The 23,311-nt window shown below is 59.2% G+C and overlaps 1 protein-coding gene across 7 annotated transcripts in view; it reads right to left on the reverse strand.

The window, feature by feature from the left end:
- Positions 1–1,313: 1,313 nt before the first annotated feature.
- The window catches only part of MIER2 (MIER family member 2), a 31,825-nt gene continuing 9,827 nt past the window's right edge, over positions 1,314–23,311 (reverse strand). For 4 of the 7 annotated variants that reach the window (XM_070622182.1, XM_070622181.1, XM_070622183.1 and 1 more), the window contains exons 3-14: positions 22,579–22,721; positions 18,680–18,805; positions 17,992–18,115; positions 17,365–17,456; positions 16,843–16,912; positions 9,081–9,232; positions 8,132–8,213; positions 7,955–8,049; positions 4,199–4,323; positions 3,968–4,095; positions 2,665–3,094; positions 1,314–2,271 (exon numbers count right to left, since the gene is read on the reverse strand). In XM_070622182.1, coding sequence (XP_070478283.1) covers positions 2,250–2,271; positions 2,665–3,094; positions 3,968–4,095; positions 4,199–4,323; positions 7,955–8,049; positions 8,132–8,213; positions 9,081–9,232; positions 16,843–16,912; positions 17,365–17,456; positions 17,992–18,115; positions 18,680–18,805; positions 22,579–22,721 — 1,589 coding nt within the window. In that variant the 3' untranslated portion in view covers positions 1,314–2,249. The remainder of the gene's footprint in view (positions 2,272–2,664; positions 3,095–3,967; positions 4,096–4,198; positions 4,324–7,954; positions 8,050–8,131; positions 8,214–9,080; positions 9,233–16,842; positions 16,913–17,364; positions 17,457–17,991; positions 18,116–18,679; positions 18,806–22,578; positions 22,722–23,311) is intronic. The other 3 variants (XM_070622184.1, XM_070622186.1, XM_070622180.1) reach the window with 2 other exon arrangements.

Genomic DNA, 23,311 nt, shown 5'->3' on the forward strand with positions numbered 1-23,311 from the left:
ACCAGGAGCGCACGATAATCCTCAAAATGCCAAGAAAAGAAAGTCGTCCTGAAGCCACGTCCAGCAACACTGAGGAGCACTTCAAAGCATGGCCCCTCAGAAGGAGCGCCAAGCGCACGCGCACAAACCCCGGGGCGGCCCCACCTAGACCCGCAGGCGCACAGGAGGAGCGAGCCCGGAAAGGGCGGACCCCCAACTCCACACACGCCGACCCCAACCCCGTCAGAACAGCCAGAGTCCACCCACAGACCACCCGAGGCCGTGAGGTCACAGAGCAACGGGGACGCGCCACCGCGGGGGGCCCGCGTGCAGCCACTGGAGTCAGCGGGGTGGTTTCTCAGCCACACTCGCTTCAGACATGATGCCGCTCCTGAGATTCACCCCAACGAGCCAAAAACCTGTGTCTGAACACAAACCTGCTTCACCCACAGCCACCCAGCCTACAGCAGCCGAGACGCCCCCGGGGCCAGCGGACACACAGACTGCCCATCCCAACGGGACCAAGAGAAATGAGCCCTCGAGCCACGAGGACATGGAGGAGCCTTAAGTGCACAGGAGGGAGCAAAGGAGGCCGCACGCCGAGGGCACACGGCACGCAGGCACATCCTGATCACAGCGCACGCGACCAGCACGAGATGAGACCCCAGAACCGCCAGGGTGAGCAGGCACAGACGGGATGAGGGCAGACCATCAGCAGAGGCAGAGCGACCAGGAGATGCAGGACTGAGAGGGAAGGGCCACGGACTGACCTCCACCTCGTGGCTCTCAGACCCCTCAGCCCACGACCAGCTCCGCAGGGACCAGACCCCAAGTCGGAGCGCCCAGCCTCTCCCACCTGCTGGACACAGCAGTCGTGGCCATCCTCCCCTCGCGGCCTCTGCTCCCTCGGTCCAGGCCTGTCCCCTCCCGGCCAAGTTCCCGGCCGCCGCCAGCCTGTCCGCGGCCACCACAGGCCCTGAACACGGAGCCCTGGCCACCCTCAGGGGCTGCAGACCCAGAACCAGACCTGCCGCCCAGCCATCCCGCCATCTGGGCCTCCTCCTGGGACGCAGGGCCCTTCCCCACCTCGGCCTCTGCTGTGACGTCAGCCTGCTGACACTGGCTCTCGCCACAACGAGCCCCTCCCCTCCATATTTCAGCTTAAACGTCACCTCCTCTTAACTGACCGCCACCCTCACACCACCGTCCCAACACGGACCACAGCCCCCATGGCCCCCACGACCCCGTACTGTCTGGGCCACGACGCAACCCAGATCCTTCGACATGGCCAGCACGGTGCACCCAGTGACCAGGACAACCTGTCCACACGAGGCTCCCGGGCTTCAACTCAAGTTTAATAAATAAAACAGCAAGGGGTCCAAGGCAGCTGTCACTTCACAGTGTGGTCCTTGTGGGGCGAGAGGGAGCCCAAGTCCGACTCCTGGAGCAGGGGGCTCGAGCCAAAACGCTCCCCTGGTGACACCGGTGGCTGGAGGTGCTGCCCCTGCCCCCAGAGAACCCCACTCCAATTTGTAAACAGAAACATAAATAAAATGAGGGAGGCAGGAAGAGAAGGACCAGGACCCCAAACCATCCTCCCGGGGAGCGTCAGCAGAAATCCGACCCTCGGGGTCAGGGGAACGGGCTCAAGGCCGGCCCCTCGGTGTTGCAGGTGACAGGCCTCAGTACCAAGAGGGATGTGGTCACCAGTCTCCCGGAGCCCACGCCCAAGGCTGCTGGGGCCCCCAGGAGAGAGAGCATAAAGTGCGTCTTTTCCTGAAGTGGAGAGAGCGCGCGGGCGCGGGCGGGCCGACATCGAGGTATATGGCTCTGTGCCCCACGGGGTTTGGCACCGAGTAGCAGCTGCCCACCGACCCCTGGGCTGGGGCAGCCCGCGGCCCAGCCAGGAGGAGGGAGACGGGGCCACGCAGAGAGCTGGGGCGCCCCGGGCGGAGGCTGCTGGTGGGGGCGGCGTCCAGCCCCGTCTCCCCGACAGGCAGGGACGGCTTCCTCGCCTCTGCTGGTCAGACGGGCAGGGCCCTCCGACCCAGCTGCTCGACGGGGCCACGGCAGTGTCGGGCGCTGGGGGTGCCGGTCTGTGCAGGGAGGGGCGGCCGGGCCACCACTTGCCACAGTCCTTGGAGTGTTCTGAGCAGAGCAGGCGTCCCCCACGGCCCACAAGGAGGGAAGGGTCGGGAAGACGGCGGAGGCAGGCCCCACGGTGGCCACAAGTCCAGTCCAGGCCACACACGCCCACCTGCGGCCAGGGATCAACAGGTCATCACGTTACAGCTGTGGGAAGGAGACCGAGAGAGACAGAGGGTCAGTCCAGGCCCACAGACCGCATGGCTTGGGCGCCGTGTCGACACATGGCTTCCGCCCACCTCCCCACAGACCGTGCTCCCACGTGTGCCGACAGGATTCCCGAGGCAGCCGTCCCAGCACTAGGGACAGCTGGTGGCCAGCGGGGCAGGAGGAGCCTAGCACTGGCCCTGTTTCTATGTTTTTGGATTTTGAACCAAATGAATGTATTACGTAGTCAAAAAAATAAGCCAACTTACAAGGAGAATAAAACCAAAGAAACACACAGCCCACTCCGTGTGGCCAGGCCGTGCTGGGCCCTGAAGCCCCTCCTGCTACCTCACTCCGTGGGGGCTGGGGGGCTGGGGCAGGAGCCGCACTCACTGTGACAGGGGCTCCGAGTGCAGCCCAGGGGCCGGGCACGCTGGGTGGGCGGCCAGGAAGGGGTTCACGTCCCCAATGCCGATGAGTCCAAACTCGGTGACTGACAAGGCCACCTGTGCGGGGGCCACGGCCTCCTCAGGCTGTCCGTGCACGTCCGTGTGGCTGGAGGTGAGGGGCAGCTCCTCGGGGAGGGCCCCGGGCAAGGCCAAGTCTACAGCCAGTCTCGGGCTGGCGCTGGGCTCTGGAGTGGCCACGGTTGGTGGGTAGAAGGCCGGTTCGGCCAGGCCTGGTGGCCGCCGGGGCAGGGGCACCGCCGGGGGCGCGTCCAGCTGCTGGAACGAACCGGGCCCCGGCTCTGAGGACGGGAGGCCGTCAGAGCCCTCCTCGGGCTCAGCGACACTGCTGGCCGCGCCGTCCACGCTCGGCGGCTCTGCGGGGGAGGACACAGCTGAGGTGGGCCCCACAGCACCCGCGCCTGCCTGCTCCGGTCCAGAGTAACCCCACAAGGCACCCTCGCGGAATACCACGTGCCACAGGCTGCGACCGCAGGACCCTGCCCGACCCCTGGGGGCAGCAGAGCCCATGGGTCCCTCATGAGTGCTCCCACAGACACGTGACACGCACAGACAGAGGATCCAGCCACATGGACACGGCCCCTGGGCTGACAGCCCAGCCAGGGGAGGTTCTGATCCCCATCTTCAAAAACAGGACAGAACGCAGCAGGTTCAAAGAACTAAAAAGGTACAGCTGCACTGAGCAGCCGGGTCCCTGGGGGTCTGTGGGGCTTCCGTCCAGGGGCGTGGAGGATGCCGACGCGTTCTGGGAGAACCAGAGAACCAGCGATGCTGGACCTGGGGACGCTAAAGCCCAGAGTCCAATCCCGGTCGTCTCCACGGTCACCTCAGAAACTGCAGTCATGGCCCAGGCCTCGTCTGCCTCTGCAGGGCCTGGGCTGGGACGTGGGGACAGCTCTGACACCTGCTTGGTCTCCCACGTGGAGGCTAGGACTGAGCACTCCCTTGGGGCCAAAGAGGAGTGCCCCACTTTGGGCTAAGCGGCACATATGGTTCACTCCACATGGACAGCCCACAAGCTCGTAACACGCCTGGCATGTGATACCTCACGTGACACCCCGTGTGACACACCTGTCACACCCCATGTGCGATCCCGTGTGAAACCCCATGAGACCCCTTGTGGGGAGGAGTGGCAGCAGCTCCCAGACGCCCGCTCCTCAGTGCCCAGCAGCCCGGGTGGGGTGCCATGAGGAGGGGCGCCCCCCAGGCAGGGCGCCCCATGCTCTCACCCGTCTGCATCTGTGCCAGGGGGTCTGGCTCGGGGCCCAGGCCGTCAGCAGCGGGAGGCAGGGGCAGCGAAGAGCGGGGGCGGCCAGGGCCATCAGGGTCACCACCGTCCAGGTCCTGGTCTGCATCCCTGTGGGGAGAGGGCACTGTGAGGGGCTGCAGGGGTCGCCACCGGGGTGGGAGGCCTCCCCGGCCCCATCCGCCCCCAGTCCCTGCGGGCCCGCAGCACGCACGTGGTTCCTGCCGGGCCGTACTTCCTGCGGCCCAGCCGCGTCTGCTGGGAGAAGCAATCGTAGCGCTCTGACTTCTTCCACAGGTAGTAGTACTCCACGCACTCGCCCACAGACCGCGTGCGCACCTGCAAGACAGCCCAGGGTCACCCCAGCCCCCAGGCCCCACGGTCCCTGCTTGTCAGCCCCCCCGCCTCCCAGGACAACTGGACGAGCCACGGCACCCACCACTCAGACACAGACCCTGCCCGAGGCCCCCGCGCTCTCTGCGCCAAGCTCCAGCCCATCTGAGGCTCGACCCCTCGCCCCGAGGGTGACGGCGGCCCCATCTCAGAGAGCCACCACTCGCTGCATGGGAGCCCACCCTTCTCCACTCCAGGTCCACATGTCCAGCGCCCACCTCCCTTCCCCAAGGACGGTGGCGCCCGCCTCGTCCCTGCTCCTCACAGGCCCAGCAGAGTCAGGGCAGTGAGGACCAGGACGGAGCCCAAGCCCAGAGGGAACAGCATGAGAACCAGCTGAGCCCACTTCTCCTGCAGAGTGCAGAGCACCACTGACATCGTGAGCACACAAGATGCTGGTGAACAACACACCATGGTTCCATGACCCCAGACTTTGGTCATACTTAAAACATGGCACAAAAAGGCCTCCACACAGAACATCCTAAAAGGAAGAACATGCGTCCGGCAGGGAGCCACACGCCACCTGGAAAACCCCTTGTAGTGATTTGGGGCATCTCCCACTTTAGAGGATCACCCACAGCAAGCCAGGGGCTGCGGCTAGAGCTGGCAACGGTGGGAGAACCCCACTGCCATTCACCAGAATGAGGGACCCAAAATTGTGGCCCAGGGAGGGTCTGGGGACAAGTCGGGGGCATGGCACAGGCAGACGCGCCCGTCTTCTCAACGAGCCCCTCGTGTGTCAGCTGGCCTGGAAGGAAGAGCCCAGGCCCCTGGGCCAGCTGCACGGCACAAAAGAAACACCCAGAGGCACACGTGGCGGACTGCACAGGAAACAGGCAGCGAGCTGACGACGCTGTGCTCAGCAGCGGCCTCGCCCACGGTGGAAATGCAGCGAGCAGGTGCTGCGCCAGCCGCGAGGCGCTGCTGCAACAGGACGATCGAGTGCAGCCTGGAGTGGCACTGGGTGCGGGCACCATCCCTGTCCCGACACCAGCCCTGCACGGGGCTCCCGCATCACAACCTCCCAGGAGAGGCAGTGAGGCTGGACAGGAGCCCAGCGACAGCCAGGCCTGCTTCTCCTCCGACTGGCCCGTGAGCACTGGCACAGTGGTCCAGGGCACAAGAGACTGGGGACGGGGGTGGGGAGGGGAGCCACACGGGACAGACAGGGAAACCAAGGTCTGAGACAGAGCCCCAGGGGCACGTCCAGCAGACGTCCGGGACTACAGGCCAGATGCACCAGGGCTCTGCCGAGGGGTCAGCCTGGAGTCGTCAGGGGCGAAGCCATGGACAGAAGATAGCAACAAGGGCCCACAGAGACCAGGAGTGACCCAGTTTGGCAGGAGGAAGCAAGGGCGAGGGAAGAACAGGGGACTGAGGGAAGGGAGGACGGGGGCTGAGGTCTAGGGAGGAGGGGGACTGAGGTCTAGGGAGGAGGGGGACTGAGGTCTAGGGAGGGGGACTGAGGTCTGAGGAGGAGGGGGACTGAGGTCTAGGGAGGAGGGGGACTGAGGTCTGAGGAGGAGGGGGACTGAGGTGTAGGGAGGGGGACTGAGGTCTAGGGAGGACGGGGACTGAGGTCTAGGGAGGAGGGGGACTGAGGTGTAGGGAGGGGGACTGAGGTCTAGGGAGGACGGGGACTGAGGTCTAGGGAGGAGGGGGACTGAGGTCTAGGGAGGAGGGGGACTGAGGTCTGAGGAGGAGGGGGACTGAGGTCTAGGGAGGAGGGGGACTGAGGTCTAGGGAGGACGGGGACTGAGGTCTAGGGAGGAGGGGGACTGAGGTCTAGGGAGGAGGGGGACTGAGGTCTAGGGAGGAGGGGACTGAGGTCTAGGGAGGGGGACTGAGGTCTGAGGAGGAGGGGGACTGAGGTCTAGGGAGGACGGGGACTGAGGTCTAGGGAGGAGGAGGACTGAGGTCTAGGGAGGAGGGGGACTGAGGTCTAAGGAGGAGGGGGACTGAGGTCTAGGGAGGACGGGGACTGAGGTCTAAGGAGGAGGGGGACTGAGGTCTAGGGAGGAGGGGGACTGAGGTCTGAGGAGGAGGGGGACTGAGGTCTGAGGAGGAGGGGGACTGAGGTCTAGGGAGGAGGGGGACTGAGGTCTAGGGAGAACGGGGACTGAGGTCTAGGGAGGAGGAGGACTGAGGTCTAGGGAGGAGGGGGACTGAGGTCTAGGGAGGAGGGGGACTGAGGTCTAGGGAGGAGGGGGACTGAGATCTAGGGAGGACGGGGACTGAGGTCTAGGGAGGAGGGGGACTGAGGTCTAAGGAGGAGGGGGACTGAGGTCTGAGGAGGAGGGGGACTGAGGTCTGAGGAGGAGGGGGACTGAGGTCTGAGGAGGAGGGGGACTGAGGTCTAGGGAGGAGGGGGACTGAGGTCTAGGGAGGACGGAGACTGAGGTCTAGGGAGGAGGGGGACTGAGGTCTAAGGAGGAGGGGGACTGAGGTCTGAGGAGGAGGGGGACTGAGGTCTGAGGAGGAGGGGGACTGAGGTCTGAGGAGGAGGGGGACTGAGGTCTAGGGAGGAGGGGGACTGAGGTCTGAGGAGGAGGGGGACTGAGGTCTGAGGAGGAGGGGGACTGAGGTCTAGGGAGGAGGGGGACTGAGGTCTAGGGAGGAGGGGGACTGAGGTCTGAGGAGGAGGGGGACTGAGGTCTAAGGAGGAGGGGGACTGAGGTCTGAGGAGGAGGGAGACTGAGGTCTGAGGAGGAGGGGACTGAGGTCTGAGGAGGACGGGGGACTGAGGTCTACGGAGGAGGGGGGCTGAGCTCTAAGGAGGAGGGGGACTGAGGTCTAGGGAGGAGGGGGACTGAGGTCTGAGGAGGAGGGGGACTGAGGTCTAAGGAGGAGGGGGACTGAGGTCTAGGGAGGAGGGGGACTGAGGTCTGAGGAGGACGGGGGACTGAGGTCTGAGGAGGAGGGGGACTGAGGTCTAGGGATGAGGGGGACTGAGGTCTAGGGAGGAGGGGGACTGAGGTGTAGGGAGGAGGGGGACTGAGGTCTAAGGAGGAGGGGGACTGAGGTCTGAGGAGGAGGGGGACCTGGCGCTCTAACGCCCCTCTGGTCACGAGCATTGCCATCCGTGGCAGAAGGATCCGTGTCCTCGGTTTAAGAACTAGGACACCCGAGGTCTCCCGGCAACAGACTGAGGCTGGAGTCCATGCTGCTGGTCAGGGTTGTGGGATCAGCACTGGACAGGGATCCAACAGGCTCTGCTCCAAGGAGACGGCAAGGCATTGCCAACGACCACAAGGGCGATCACAAAAACAGGCACTGACTACTAAAATTCACTTTCCGGCAAATTAATTCCTGAAAGCAGAGCGTTCTTCAGGGGACCAGTAAGTAGGCAAGCAGCCATCAGCAGAGCACACTAGAATTAGACGTCAACAGGCCTGGGACAAGCCCGAGGCAGGAGCTAGGGCTTGGGCCCCATCTCTGACGAGCCTACCGCGAGCCTGGCGAGGCGAGTCCAACCTCCCACAGCAGGGAGAGGGGATGTGAGCCTGGGCTCCCAAGTACCCCCAGCCCCAAGGAGTCCCTGGTGGGGCCCAGCGGGAACGGGCGGCACTGTCCTCACCTTGTTGGCCTGGATCAGGTGGAAGTTCTTCCCGTGCACTCGGAAGCCGTGCTCAAAGTTCCTGCACTCCTCCTCGCTCCACGCACAGAACCCATCTGCATCAGGAGGAAGGGCAGTGGCGTCAGCAGTGCCCAGGACAGGGCAGAAGGAAGGGGGGGAGCCAGACCACGTGCTCACCTCGGATCACCTTCACATTGAACCGCAGCCTCCGTAGGGCCTCCTCGATGTTAAAATTGCATTTCACCAGCTCATACAGTGCCTGCGGGGAAGCCACACTGACTCTTCCCACCAGCTCAGTCCAGGAGCAAGAGCAGGGGGCAGTTAAACCACCATCAGGGCAGGGATATCAGGGGTGTCCACACCACCATCAGGGCAGGGATATCGGGAGTGTCCACACCACCATCAGGGCAGGGATATCAGGGGTGTTTACACCACCATCAGGGCAGGGATATCGGGGGTGTCCACACCACCATCAGGGCAGGGATATCAGGGGTGTCCACACCACCATCAGGGCAGGGATATCAGGGGTGTTTACACCACCATCAGGGCAGGGATATCGGGGGTGTCCACACCACCATCAGGGCAGGGATATCAGGGGTGTCCACACCACCATCAGGGCAGGGATATCGGGGGTGTCCACACCACCATCAGGGCAGGGATATCAGGGGTGTCCACACCACCATCAGGGCAGGGATATCAGGGGTGTTTACACCACCATCAGGGCAGGGATATCGGGGGTGTCCACACCACCATCAGGGTGGGGATATCAGGAGTGTCCACACCATCTAAGCAGGGATATCGGGGTGTTCACACCACCATCAGGGCCAGGATACTGGGGGTGTTTACACGTCATGAGAAGCAGGACCCTATCACCATCATTTCCCCAGTGACAGTGGCTTCCTTCACATGGGCTGCTACACGACCACATTAGCCCCGACTGGGCTGGAGCCTCATGGCAGGTCCCCTGCCCCTCCACCCACTGTGGCCTCTTCACTCTCCACACCGCTCCTGCCTGACAACCCCCAATCCTGCCCCTGCCTGGTCCCTGGAAGCGTGTGAGGTGTCAACCTCTGGCTCAGAGCAGTACAGTGCCAAGACCCCAGCACCCCCAACATGGCAGCCCCACCTGCTCGCTGTCTTTCACGGCTTCTCCCTCCGGGAGCTGAGACCCCGCCATCTCGTGCCACCTCCGTTTCACCGCCCGGTACAGGAACTCCTCCACCTCTCTCTCGGGGAGGACATTGGGGTCCCAGAGCAGCTGGTCTTCATTCTCATAGACTGTGCAGAAGAGCAGGGTCACGTCGCAGGCACGCAGGCCCCACCCACACCTCCCGAAGCACAAGTTCCCTCCTGTTTCTTTGAAAGCACCCTCCAGGGCAGGCTGTCCAACACCTCCAGAGGACAGATGCTAATTTGTTGGTCCCGGTTCTTGTGGCCTGGGCCCATCCCCTCTGTGTCCCTCCAGGGCTGGCTCTGGGAACCCAGACGGAGGCCAGGAGGTCACTAGGCCCAGGGTGGTGGGGTAATGTCACAGGCAAGAAGCCAGGGGAAGTCAGTGGGGCACTGACCCGCCAGGGAATCAAGGCAGCCTCCTGGAGGAAGCAGCAAGTAGCCTAGACTTCTGAGCGTGGCCACTGGGGAGAGGGTTGTAGGTAACAAGTTCAGAGAGGTGAACCGGCTTGAGTGAGGCGAGCAATGGAGAGCAGAGGCCTAAGGGAGCAGCACGGGGAGCCCAGACTTGATAACGGCAGTGAGACCAGGTCCCAGGAGTCTGGTTCAGGCAAGAGCTCCTACTGTTGCCATGCCTGCTCCAAGCGCGGCCTCACACAGCCACGTGAGGGTGCTTTGCGGAGGGGAGGCAGGTCCTGCCACCGCAGGGAGTGGGGGCAGACGCAGAAGGGAGGCTGAGAAGTGGACTTTGGCCATGGTCAGCTTTCAGGGGCAGCCTCCAGCGGGGGGAGGGACATGGTGGGGAAGAGGCAGAAGAGAGAGTGCAGGGGCAGGTCTGGGAAGGCCCGAGTGGCAGCACCTCTCACTTACGCAGGAAGAGTCACAGGGACCCAAAACTAAACAAAACAAATGAACAAGAAACCCAGCGTGATGGCCGAAAAGTGAAAAACACACTCAGGAAAATGGCCCCATGTTGCAATCTCTCTCCTATTGGGGAACTGACCGGGAGCCCACAACTCCTGGGATGGCCGTGACCACAGGAGCAGCAGCCTCTCCCAGTGCCCACAGCCCCTGTGGGGCGTGCGGCCAGCTCCCCCATCTCCACAGTCGACGCCAAGTCCCAGACGGGACCGGGGTGGTCAGCCGGAAGGAGAGCAGGCCCCTCTCCGGAGTGAAACGGCACCCCCTGCGCCCTCAGCACTGTGTCTACCTGGCCTGGAACACGGGAGGAGGACCACAGAGAGCGGGGCATCAGAGCAGAGACTTGACTTTAAAATAACTATGACTAACGTGTTAGGAAAAGGACAAAACAGACGGAAGGCTGGAGAACTTCAGCCAAGAACTGAAATCCACACAAAAGAATCACAGGGATGTCCTAGGACTGGAGAACACGACACGTGGACTTACGAGCCCCCTAGAGAGCTTTCACTACAGCCTGGACAGAGCGGAAGGGGTGCCGAGTGAAATCAGAGACTTCAACAACCACAAGAGGAAATCACACCGAAGCTTGGGGAGAAGACAGCTGAGGAGACGTTTACGAGTCGAGCCCTGACAGACATTTTGGTATCCTACTTTCATAAGATCAAAATTCTTTGCAAACATAAATTTTAATAGCTAAATAATATTTCCTCAGATGTTAGAATGCATTTACTTGGTCCTTTATTATCGTGGTAATTTTTACTTCTAGCAATTTTAAAATGACTCTGACATACGCAGCATTCTAAAGATGTAATTTCATGAACAATTGATAAAAAGAATTTAGGGGTAAACAATTTTTAATTTTGTCCATGTATAATGCTGAAACCAAGGTGAAACATTTGAACGTGGTAGGTCATGAGAAACTTCACATGTTATACAAGAGTGAAGTAATATTCATAACGTTAAACTGCCACCCTGATAAAAAATATATCAAATTATTTAAAAAAAAAAAAAAGAGTCGAGTGCCTGAGAAACGTGGACGTGAGTCCCAAAGGAAGCGGGCAGAGAATGAGGCCCAGGCAAGTCCGAAGAAAGAATGGTCAAGAATTCTCCAAAACCAATGAATGACATCAACCCACAGGTCCAGGAAATTCAGGATAAATACAGAGAAAACCACACCTACGCATATCATCATCAAAATGCTACGAGAGAAAAGAAAAGTGTTACAAGCATACAGGGAAAAAGCAAACGGTGATTTCAAAGGAAACCCTAAGACTGACACCTGAATTTTCACAGCAACAACGGGCGCCAAAGACACCAGAAGGAAACCGTCCAAGTGCTGAAAGAATCTAGAAACCTACACCGTGAAGACACTGTCCGCAACATTAAAGCAAAGTTAAGACTTTCCGGACAAACAAGACCTGCAGGAATTCATCACCGTCAGGCCGGCACGAGGAACATCAAAAAGGAACTCTTCAGGCTCAAGGACATGATCCCCAACGGAAGCTGGAGGAGCGACCAGCCCGTGAAGGGAGCTGAGGATAAACACAAAGAACGCTCCCTGCCTACCCCACGCGCCGTGCGCTGTGATGTGTGAGGCGCCAGGAGTGACGGGCAGAGGCGGGAGGGGCGAGTTACACGGTTCAGGGTTCTTGAACTGAAGGGGACGCACACCGTGCTTATTGAAAGAAAACCAGCGTAATTGCTAAAAAGTAACATGAAAATTAAAACTTCATTATGAGCTCAAAGAGAAGGAAAAAACAGAATAAGACTATTCGATGAATCAAAAAGAAAACAAGCAAAAGCAGAGGAACAGAGAAGAGAGGGAACAGGTGAGAACAGCGAGAAAGCAGACTCGAACCCAGCTGTTTCCACAATCACATGAAAAGCAAGCAGTCCAAGACATGCGTGGACTAAATGCTCGATCAAAACACAAAAGACTAGGGGCCGGCCTGGTGGTGTAGCAGTGAAGTTCACACACCCTGCTTCGGCAGTCCGGGGTTCGCCAGTTCAGATCCCGAGCACAGGCCCACGCACCGCTTACAAAGCCACACTGTGGCACGTGTCCCACATATAACATAGAGGCACAGATGCTCGCTCAGGGCCAGTCTTCCTCAGCAAAAAGAGGAAGATTGCTGACAGACGTTAGATCAGGGCTAATCTTCCTTAGCAAAAAAACAAAGAAGAAGAAGAAGAAGACAAAAAGACTATCTGACTGGATAAAAAATTAGGTGCAAAAGTGTGCCATTTACCGAAAATACACCCAAAACAGAAGAACACGAAAAGGCAGAAAAAATAAACCACGCAAACACTAAACTAGCAACAGCACACAGAGCATTTACCAACACAGACTGCATACGGGCGACAAGCAGGGCTCAACTAAGTTCCACAGATGAAATCAGAGTGTGTTCTGACCACAGTGGAATTCAACAAAACACCAGTAACAGAGGACGACTGGAAAATCCCCAACACCTGGAAATTAAACAGAACGCTTCTGAATCACCACGGGTCAGAGAAGACGTTGCAATGAGCTGGAGAATCACAAATCAAAATGAAATAAAACAGAAGGAAAGAAAGAAAGATAAAGGTGAAAATTAAATAGAAATCAGTCAACAGAGAAAAATCATTCAACCAAAGGTGGCTCCCAGTCAAGGGTAATATCATTAATAAACCCCTAACGGGACAAACCAACGGAAGGAGGGGGAAAAGGCAAACTACCAGCATCGGGACTCGAAGGGGCCACCACGGCGATGCCACGCACAGTTAGAAGGCACGAGGAGCATGTTGTGAACTTCCTGCCAACAAAGTTAACAATTTAGGCAAATGTGATAAACTCCTCAAAAACACCACTTATCAAAACAAACAGAAACTAAATAGAACTGCATATGCCAAACAAACTGAATTAAAAACCTTCCACGAAAACAAAACTAAACCCCAAGTCCAGACAGCTTCACTGAAGAAGCTTCCCAACATCTAAAGAGGAAACAGTAACGATCTTACACACGTTCCTCCAGAAGGCAGAAAAAAGCACTCCCCAACACACTTCACGGGAGCAGCAGAACCCTGATCCCGAGGCCCGAGAAGGACAAAAACGAAGTAAAATGATAGGCGGTGTCTCCACAGACATACACGCCCAAATCCTACACATCAGCGACTCACATGAAGGAAGGAAGACTGCTACATGTGCATCCTTGCTATTCGCTGTGGCAACGCTCTGTGAAGTCCCTGCGAACCCTCAAGGGTCAAAGGTCAAGGGGCAGGGTCACACTGTCCTGGAGGAAACACAGAAGCAGGTTCCTGAGAGCCTCAGGCCAGAGCACGTGCATCAGCCGACCACACACAGCCTTCCTCACGTGGGTCTCTGTTTACAGACATCTTGTTTCATGCACATCGTTGACTCATGGACAAGAGCTCACAGCCAGCAATACTGTAGCTCACACCAGCTGTACCTCACACCTGCTGTAGCTCACACCTGCTGTACCTCACACCTGCTGTAGCTCACACCTGCTGTACCTCACACCTGCTGTACCTCACACCTGCTGTAGCTCACACCTGCTGTACCTCACACCTGCTGTAGCTCACACCTGCTGTACCTCACTCACACCTGCTGTAGCTCACACCTGCTGTAGCACACACCTGCTGTAGCTCACACCTACTGTAACTCACATCAGCTATAACTCACACCTGATGGAGCACATCTCACACACCATCTCCTCCAAAGGCACACGGCAGCCTTCTCACACTCAGGAACACGGACAGCACCTCAGCAGTACACCTGGGGGCCATTTTAAAGAGGAAGATCAGCCACAAACAATACAAAAATGTGAAAAAAGGCATGAAATATTAAAAAAAAACACACGTTTACAGCCTGAGAGCTGAAAAGGCAGAGCGTCTACTTGTTTGACCCCAGCTGGGAACGTGCGCAGTGGGCGACTCAGCCTCGTCACTGCTCTGCACACGTGCGTGTCTGCCAACGACCGTGAGAGTGCCACAGGTTCTCACTGTGGAGCTACAAATCCACAGAACCCACAAACGGTGAGGGCTGGCTGCACTCCCACGGCACAGAGCGTATTTCATGACCTGGTGGCGTCCATTCCAGAAAGCAAGGCTGGTTTTAATGCCTAAAACCCATCAATATAATGAGCTATATTAGCAGACTGAAAGAAAAAATAACCATCTCAATAGACGCAGAAAAAGTATTTGACAAAATTCAACACTCATTCATGGCAAAAACTGTCAGCCACTAAGCACAGAGGGAACCTCCTCATCTGATAAAGGCCATCCACAAAACTCTTACAACCCGTTCACAATGGGGAAGAACTGAACGTTCTCCCCGAGTTTTGGAACAAGACAAAGACACCCTTGATCACCACTTCTTGCACTTCTGTACTGCGGGTCTAGCCAGGACAACAGGGCAGGAGAAAGGAAGGAAGGACACAAAGATTACAAAGAAAGTAAAGCTATCCTTCACAAATGACACGACTGCGTACATAAAAATACAAAAGAACTCACAAATATTAAAACCAATAATTGAATTTACCAAAGTCACTGTGTACGAAATCAATTAAAATAATAAATGACATTTCTACCAGCAAGAATCGAGTAAAAAATGAAATTTTAAAACATATTTTTCATAACAGCACCAACAGGTGTAATCCAGCACGCATGAGGCTGCCACACTGGAAACCCTACGAGGCGGCTCCACTGGAAGACGGAAGCATCTATACAATCCACGCAAGTCAACACACCAATCCACAGACTGGAAGTGTCCACACCGTTAACATACCGATTCTCCCCAAATCAATCCAAAGATTCGATGCAACTCTAATCAAAACCCTGCAGGCACTTCCAAGGCAACCGACAAGCGAACTTCAACACTTCTACGGACACACAGGACAGGAACCAAGTTGGAGCACTTGCACCATCTCGGACGTACCGCACAGCTGCAACTATAAGGCAGTGTGACAATGACCAGAGCTGACAGAGGCTCAGGCAGCCGCAGGTGTTCCCGACACACGATTTCTGACAAAGCACCACCATGAATCAGTGGGGAGAATGGGCTTCTCCACACACAGCGCTGAGGCACCGGCAGTCCACATGGGGAAAGACACGAACCCTGACGCATACCTCCAACCACACAATAAAATCAACTCAGGTCAGAGCAGAGCATCAGGGCAGCAAGGACACAAGGGACAGTGTCTCTGAGACCTGCAAGAAGTCCTCAACGAGCAGCGGGAATGAAGACTGACAAGCTGGACTCGATGACGTCAGACACACAGATGGGGAGCGAGCATCGGCCGCGCACGGAGCCCACAAAGGACCCGGACCAGACACAGAAAGGACTCCCACAGGTCAGCAGGAGAGACACACTGGGACAACAAGAAGATGCCTGGGCAGGCACGTCACCAGACCCGTCCAGCAGCCAGTCAACACATGACTATCACAGAAACGCCAAGTTGAGCCACAACAGACACCACTCCACACCCACTAAGGGCTAAAGTCACCAGGACAGACGCATCACACGCTGAGGAGGATGAAGAGCAGCCAGAGCTCCCACACTCCACTGGTGGGATCACCCAGCAGCGTCTACGGACCTGCACAGGCCTGACCCCCACTCCCAGCCGTCCCTCCAGGAACCAGTGCGTGTGTCCACTGAGACAGACAAGGACGTTCACAACCACGACTGCAAGCCACCGTCCCATCGACTCAGCAGAAGGGACGAGCCAACGTGGCACATCTACACGAGGGAACAGGACACAACGACACACAGGACACACTGCCACGTGACACACCTCATCTCTCAGGAGGGGCACGGAGACCAGCTCCCCTCCCCACGGCATCACGGACCGCACAGGCGTGGGCCCCTGAGGCTGCAGCCCAGGCGTGTGCACCGGCGCCTCTGACTCGGGGAGGGCCCTGTGTGTCGTCACACTCAGAGATTCATGTCCCCTGTCCTGTGACCCAGCTTAGCTGAACTTCTTGCCTCCCATCCTTTCCCCAAACTGCCTACAACCGAGCAAGCACATCCCCCAGCCCACGTCCATCTCTGGCCCCAGGGGGCCTGACTCTCTCTGAGGGTCCCTGACTCCCTTGTCCCATCCCACCCCTGATCCAGCTGCTGAACCATCCTGGAAAACCCCCTGAGCCAGGAGTGCCAGCCCAGGACCTGCAGGGGCTCTGAGGCAGGTGACCTCACATCCCATTCTCTTCACCTGTAAATGGAGGCAACAACTCCCATCTCAAAGAACAGAGGCCCGCTATGCATTCTGGCGGGACTGACAGACAGACATCGAGTCCAGGACGGAGTGCCCTAAAGAACAGAGCAGGGCAGAGGACACAGGTCTCCGGAGGACGTCTGGGACCAGCCCTGAACCAGATAAAGGAGCGACCGGTGGGCCAAGTGGGGAAGAGCGAGCACCCCAGAGAGAAGGCAGCAGCCCTGGGAGGGACGGAGGGAGGGAGCCGGAGAGGGGCGCCAGAGCCAAGGAGAGGGGAGGAGTGACAGCTGCACAGGGTGGCGGGAGCAGACCACCGAGCTGAGGGACAGTGAGCAGGGAGGGGCACCACTGGGTCCACAGGCAAGAAGGGCACGAGTTTCCCCACTTCCTCCCACACCAGCCTCGGCCCACTGGGTGCCCTGCGAGCTCAGGGAAGCACAGGCGGGCACCTGACCTGGGCTGGGCCCTTGGGATCCCCTCCGAGGATCTAGAAACTGGCTCTGGCTGGACGTGCAGCAAGGCCCTTCCCACGGGAGTGGGGTTTTCATCTCTCCTGCTCCCCATCCCCCGGGCCCCACTCACTCTTCTCTCCGTGGCGGTTCAAGTGCAGGCTGCTGAGGTCGGCTTGGAACTGAGGCCCAACCATGATCTCCTGCAAAGGCACAGGCCAGGAGTCAGTGTCGACCGGGGCCCAGCTGCAAGCGCTGAGAGGCCGCCGGCCGCTGTCTGAGCACAGTGTGGGGGCAGCCTGTGAACTCCATCCACAGAGAGAGCCCAGTGGTCTTAAGGACGGGGGGGTCAGAGGCCTTGGTGTGTGTGGGCCTGTGAGTGACTGTATCTCCATCCATGTGTCCATCTGTCTGGTACAGCCAGTCACGTGGCAGGGGGGGTGGGGCCTGAGGACCCAGGTGTCCTGGCACCTGGCCCAGAGCCCCCAGGATGGCGCCTGGGGACACACGACCGGGCCAGCAACAGCGCGGACTACAGGGGCCAATACCGAGGTCGAGCCCAAGCCCAGCCCACCTCTCGAGAGCAGTGCACTCACCCTGCCACAGGATGGGGCGGAGGCCCACGTTGAGGGCACTGGGGGTCAGAGCCACGCACCTTCTTACATTTGTTGGCAGGAAGAGGGTCCTCCTCGGCGTCGGACGAGGTGGAGGAGCCAGGCTCTTTGTCTGCAGCAGCCAGGAAGCCAGCTTTGGGGAAGACGGAGCAGGTGAGGCCTGTCTGGGCACCAGGAGGCCCTCCAGGCCAGTGGACCCCCTGGGTCTCCAGCCCACTCTCCACCCACCTGACCCCAACGCTATACCCTTCCTGAGAAGTGGCATGACCCAAGCCCTGGCCAGACGACGGGTGCAAGATGGACACAGGAGCAGGGACTCAGAGGTCTCCTTCTGCCTCAGTCACTAAACCGCTGGCCCGAGCCTCCAGGCCCTCCCGCTGCCAGGCCGCAGAGGCCGCAGAGCCGAGGAGGATGGTCTCAGGACGCTGCCCCGGGTCTGACCGACTTTCAGCTACAGGAACCAACACATTCCCCCCTCGGGCAAACCAAAGCCCCCCAGTCTCAGATCACAGGCAGGGCAGGGGAGACGGGAACCCCAACAGAGCTCAGATGGAGCAAGGCACGCCCAGGGGCACCCGACACCCGTGCAGGAGTCCTCCCCCAGCCGCGGTGGGCACCACTAGAGGCCTGCTGGGCGGCCCAAGCGAAGGAGCACACAGGACACCTACACCCACTCTGGTCAGGGAAAAGGTCGGAGGCATCGTGGGAGGTCACTGATGGAGTGAGGTCATCAGCTGAAGACTGCGTCTCTTCCTCTTCTTCCCCTGAAAGCAAATCCTTCGCTATCTGTTCCTTTTAACAAGAGAAGAAAAGACACGTTTAGAGCACACAATAACCATCACGGTGACGGCACAGACGCTCAGGGCCTCCCTCAGAGTGCTGAGGGCTCGGGCAGGGCTGTCCTACCCACTCTAGGGATGCAGAGACCAGGCCGCACATTGACCATGGCCACCTCAGTCCACACCACTGCGCTCCACGGAGGGACAGCGCCTGTGCCAGGACAGGTGGAGCCCCCGTGGCCGCCTCCTCTGCCGGGTGCGCAGTGTGCAGCTTTGGCGCAAGGCCCCCTCCCAACAGCGACCAGGACCGGAGGGCCGACAGGGAACCGGCTCACAGGTCCGTCTCCTCGCCAGCAGTGTTGCCCTGGGCAGCTCTCCACTCTGCCCCAGCTCCGGTCGGGGGTCAGGGTCTCAGTCCCACCCTCCCCGGGTGGGTGGCCAGGGCCTGCCGCACCGCCTGTGACTCCAGGAGTGGGAACAGGCGCTACGAGGCAGCCGCGGCCTCACACCACAGACGGCACTCCCACCAGTCCTGTCCTCCAGGATCCCCTCGCCGGTCTCGGGAGGGACCCCTCACCTTGTCCAGGGTCATGTCCGGGAGGTGGGCTGTGGCGTCGCTGCCCTCGCTCTCCTGCTCCGAGATGGGGTCTGACGCCTCGTAACCATAGAGGGCGAGCAGCTCGTCCAGCGGCATGTCACTGCTCTGCGGGGACAGGGCTCCGTGAGGGGTCTGTTCTTGGGGGACAGGGCTCCGTGAGGGGGCTGTTCTTGGGGGACAGAGCTCCATGAGGGGTGCTGGTCTGGGGACAGGGCTCCGTGAGGGGTCTGTTCTTGGGGGACAGGGCTCCGTGAGGGGTGCTGGTCTGGGGACAGGGCTCCGTGAGGGGTCTGTTCTTGGGGGACAGGGCTCCATGAGGGGGCTGTTCTTGGGGGACAGGGCTCTGTGAGGGGTGCTGGTCTGGGGACAGGGCTCCGTGAGGGGGCTGTTCTTGGGGGACAGGGCTCCGTGAGGGGTCTGTTCTTGGGGGACAGGGCTCCGTGAGAGGGCTGTTCTTGGGGGACAGGGCTCCGTGAGGGGTGCTGGTCTGGGGACAGGGCTCCGTGAGGGGGCTGTTCTTGGGGGACAGGGCTCCATGAGGGGTCTGTTCTTGGGGGACAGGGCTCCGTGAGGGGTGCTGGTCTGGGGACAGGGCTCCGTGAGGGGTCTGTTCTTGGGGGACAGGGCTCCATGAGGGGGCTGTTCTTGGGGGACAGGGCTCTGTGAGGGGTGCTGGTCTGGGGACAGGGCTCCGTGAGGGGTGCTGGTCTGGGGACAGGGCTCCGTGAGGGGTCTGTTCTTGGGGGACAGGGCTCCGTGAGGGGTCTGTTCTTGGGGGACAGGGCTCCGTGAGGGGTGCTGGTCTGGGGACAGGGCTCCGTGAGGGGGCTGTTCTTGGGGGACAGGGCTCCGTGAGGGGGCTGTTCTTGGGGGACAGGGCTCCGTGAGGGGTGCTGGTCTGGGGACAGAGCTCCGTGAGGGGGCTGTTCTTGGGGGACAGGGCTCCGTGAGGGGGCTGTTCTTGGGGGACAGGGCTCCGTGAGGGGGCTGTTCTTGGGGGACAGGGCTCTGTGAGGGGTCTGTTCTTGGGGGACAGAGCTCCATGAGGGGTGCTGGTCTGGGGACAGGGCTCCGTGAGGAGGGCTGCCGGGTGCTCTCACTCCTCCTCCTTCCTGAACCCATCAGCTACCACCACCAGTGCCTTCATCATGCTCCAGCCACTCTCGCCAGCAGACCTCGGGCCCAGTCCTCCCTCCAGGGACCCCTCAGAAGCCTCAACGAGGCACACAGGAGACCCCTGAGCCCAGAGAGGTCAGTCACTGGCTCAAGGTCCTCAGCCCTTGAAGGGTGGAGCCTGGACCAGCCTCCCAGCCGACACCACACAGTCCAGCAATGCTTCCCTGCCCAGCCTGTGCTGAGTTCACTCCAGGACGGATGCCTGGTATCTGGACATCTACCACCACAACTCGCAACATCACAAATCAGAAGGAAAAATGTGACCAAAATGATAAAGGCAGAAAAGGGATCCAATCACATCCTGCAAGCACCTCTGGTTTCAAAGAGCCTTCAAGAGACGCCATTTCATCCCGCGATGGAGACACTGCCGGCCCTCACTGGTGAGCGAGCCTGTCACCGTCAGGGGCACCGCGGCCTCTACCCCAGGGCCACCAGCCACGCTCCAGCCTGACCCCGTGGTCACTGTCCACTTCCAGCTCCCTGGCATTCCCTCCCATTCCTCTGATGCCAGCACCTGCCGCCCCCACTCCTGCCTGCTCTCTCCTGGGGGCTTCAAGGCCATGCGCAGACCACCAGTCCATTCACCGGCCTCCACTCAGGCAGCATCCCTACCCCTCCCTCCACACCAAGCTCCCTGCTCACAGGACCCCGATGGAGCATGCTCAGCACCCCTACACGCTCTCCAATATGCATCCGCTGGACGCTAACAGTGACCCAAAGACCCCCTGGGTGCCCGGGAGAGCTCAGGGCACTCGCGGCGGGGCAACTTTCATAGTGACGCCACGCTACTTCTGTCTCCCGCCGCACTGGCGCCTGCGCTGACAGGACAGAACCGAGGGCCAGTCGAAGCAGAAGCGCCGCGTGCGCGTCCTCAGGCTGCTCCTCGCCACAGCAACTCGCGGTTTCACAGGCGTCAATTCACTCGAGAACGTGCTGCATGAACTGATATATGCTGCTGCATCTCCCCGAGCAGACGCCGCTTCAGCTTTCTGCGTGAGGCAGCAGGAAGCACCCACGGCGAGGCGCTGGTCCAGGAGGCGCCGTGCGCCAAGCGGAGCCGCGAGGGGAGCGCGGCCACAGCCTCATCTGCAGAGCGGCCACAGACACCCAGTCACTCGGCCAGGCACCAAGCGACGGGCCTCGGACGTGGACCACGTGGGCAGTTACTTCAAAAGAAACAACTAACTGGGCTTGCGTCCAGAGCACAGCTCCAGCTTTGGGGCAAAAAATTTAATTTTGTAAAACCTGGAGCTGACAGCATGAAACTGATAAACTCCCAACACCCTCTGGAGGCAACAAGACGGCGAGCGCTTCTGCCTTCGCCTCGGACGTCACATGCCTCCTCCTTCTTACCCGGTTTCAAAAGTTAGACCTGAAGAAAAACAACAGCTAATGCTCTCTTTGGTTACTTTTGAGAAGTTGTAAATTCAAGCTGAACTTCTTTAAATTTTTTTTCCTTTTTGAAGACGAGAGTTTTTGGTTATGAGACCAAATCGGCACTAAGCGAAATAAACGGGCTGTGATTACTCCTTAAAAAAACTCTGATACTCCGAAGACGTCTGCTGAGACCCATGTTGACGCTGGGAAGGACTGAACATCTGTGACCCCCGGAAGTCCACTGTGGAAGGACTGTACTTGGAGACGAGGCCTTTGTGGAAACAGCCAAAGTTAACCGGGGCCTGAGGACGGGGCCGTGGTCCCACAGGATCAGCGTCCTGACAAGAAGGGACACCAGAGAGCTCACTCACTCCTCCACGTGAGGACATGGCGAGGAGACGCCGCCGTAAGCCCGGAAGGCGGCCCTCACCAGAACATCCCTGTGGACCCTGATCTGCGACTTCCAGCCCCAGAACTGGGAGAAAATACATTTCTGTTGTTCGTGGTCTCAGTAAACGTGTCTTTCAGATGTTATACTGTGACCTCCATCGACACTGGAAGGCCCCCGGCTGAGGGAGCCAGCTCTGCACACATCTCACGGGTGCGGAAGGGGACCGCACTCCCAGCTCAGGACCAGCGGATGCGAACAAGCCAGAAAGCATAGACAGCTTACTGGACACGGCCGCAGAAGCCGCCCTGCACCGACCCTCCACAAACACCCACCTGCCGAGTAGCAGTGCAGCATCAAAGAACAGCCACAACTCTCTGCAGGCGGCTAAGCCCTTCCTTCTCCAAGAACAGCCCCGTGAGGCGGGACTTGTGCTTCAACCACAAGAACCCCGCAACACACTGACAGCTGCCTCCAAGGACGGCAGCGGGGCTCTCGAATCCGCTTCTGCATTCAGACGTTTACAAAACATAAAACGATTCCACTCGTCCTTCTTTTTTTGGAAAAGTTATTTTTTCATTTTCATATAAATATCTTATTTCTATTCACAATGGGTTCACTATATAACCTACGTAAACAAAGCTTCTTGAGACCTTCAACAATCTTCAAGAGCATGAAGAGGGTGCTGAGGCCGCAAAGCTTGAGACCAGTGGTTTAACATCTAGCCCCAACTGGTCTGGAGCCCCCACGCCCTGAGAAGGCCCAGGACCAGGTCTGGCCCGTCACCCGTGGCCTCAGCTCCAAGCACAGTGCTGGGCTCTGCGACACGTGCAGGCAGCACCTGTCACTGTGGAATCTGACTCGCCCAGAGACAAATCTGGCCAAATGAAGAAACCATGAACTTGCCAGGATGGCTCCGCCCACCAGGGTTAGATACCTGGGAGATGAAGTCCTTCTCCAGCTCCTCCTCCGGCTTCTCTGGGTCGCTCGCGGCCTCTGTGCACTCCTCCTGGAGGCCGTAGTTCTGGGACAGGATCTCTGCGAGGCTGAACTGATGGTCTGCAGAGCCCATGGACACCACTGCGGAGGAGACCCCAGCCTGTGTGAGCACCTTAGCTGCAGCCCAAACACCGTGCGGAGACTGAGGACGGCTGGGGCAGAGGAAGCCATGGTGGGCCAGCTGTCACCAGGGACGAAGCCCCCACTGTGTGGCCAAGTGTGCACAGGTGTACATGCATACATGTGCGAGAGGCTGTACAGGCATACATGTGTGTGGCTGTGTGTGCCTGCATGCCTGTGCGTGTGTGTACACATGTGTATTATGCACATGTGTGCGGCCATGCAAGCACATGAGGCTGTTTGTACACTTGTATATGGGACTGTCTGGCTGTGTGCATGTGTGAGGCCGTGTGTGCATGCACGTGTGTGCGTGTGAGGCTTGTGTGTGTGCACGAGACCATGTGCGCACAAGCATGCAGTGGTCCGTGCATGAAGAGTGGCCAGCATGCTCCATCCACCACACGGGCACTCCTGGCAGTGACTGACGGAAGAGCACACCTGGCTGAGGCACACGGGTGCTGGGAAGGGTTGGGGATGTGTCTGCTGGGATGCTTGGGATCCCTGCCCACAGACGCCTGCAGGGTTTTGGGAGACAGCGAGTGGACTACAGA

Source organism: Equus przewalskii, chromosome 6 (assembly GCF_037783145.1).
Source record: "Equus przewalskii isolate Varuska chromosome 6, EquPr2, whole genome shotgun sequence".
Classification (NCBI taxonomy): Eukaryota; Metazoa; Chordata; class Mammalia; order Perissodactyla; family Equidae; genus Equus; species Equus przewalskii.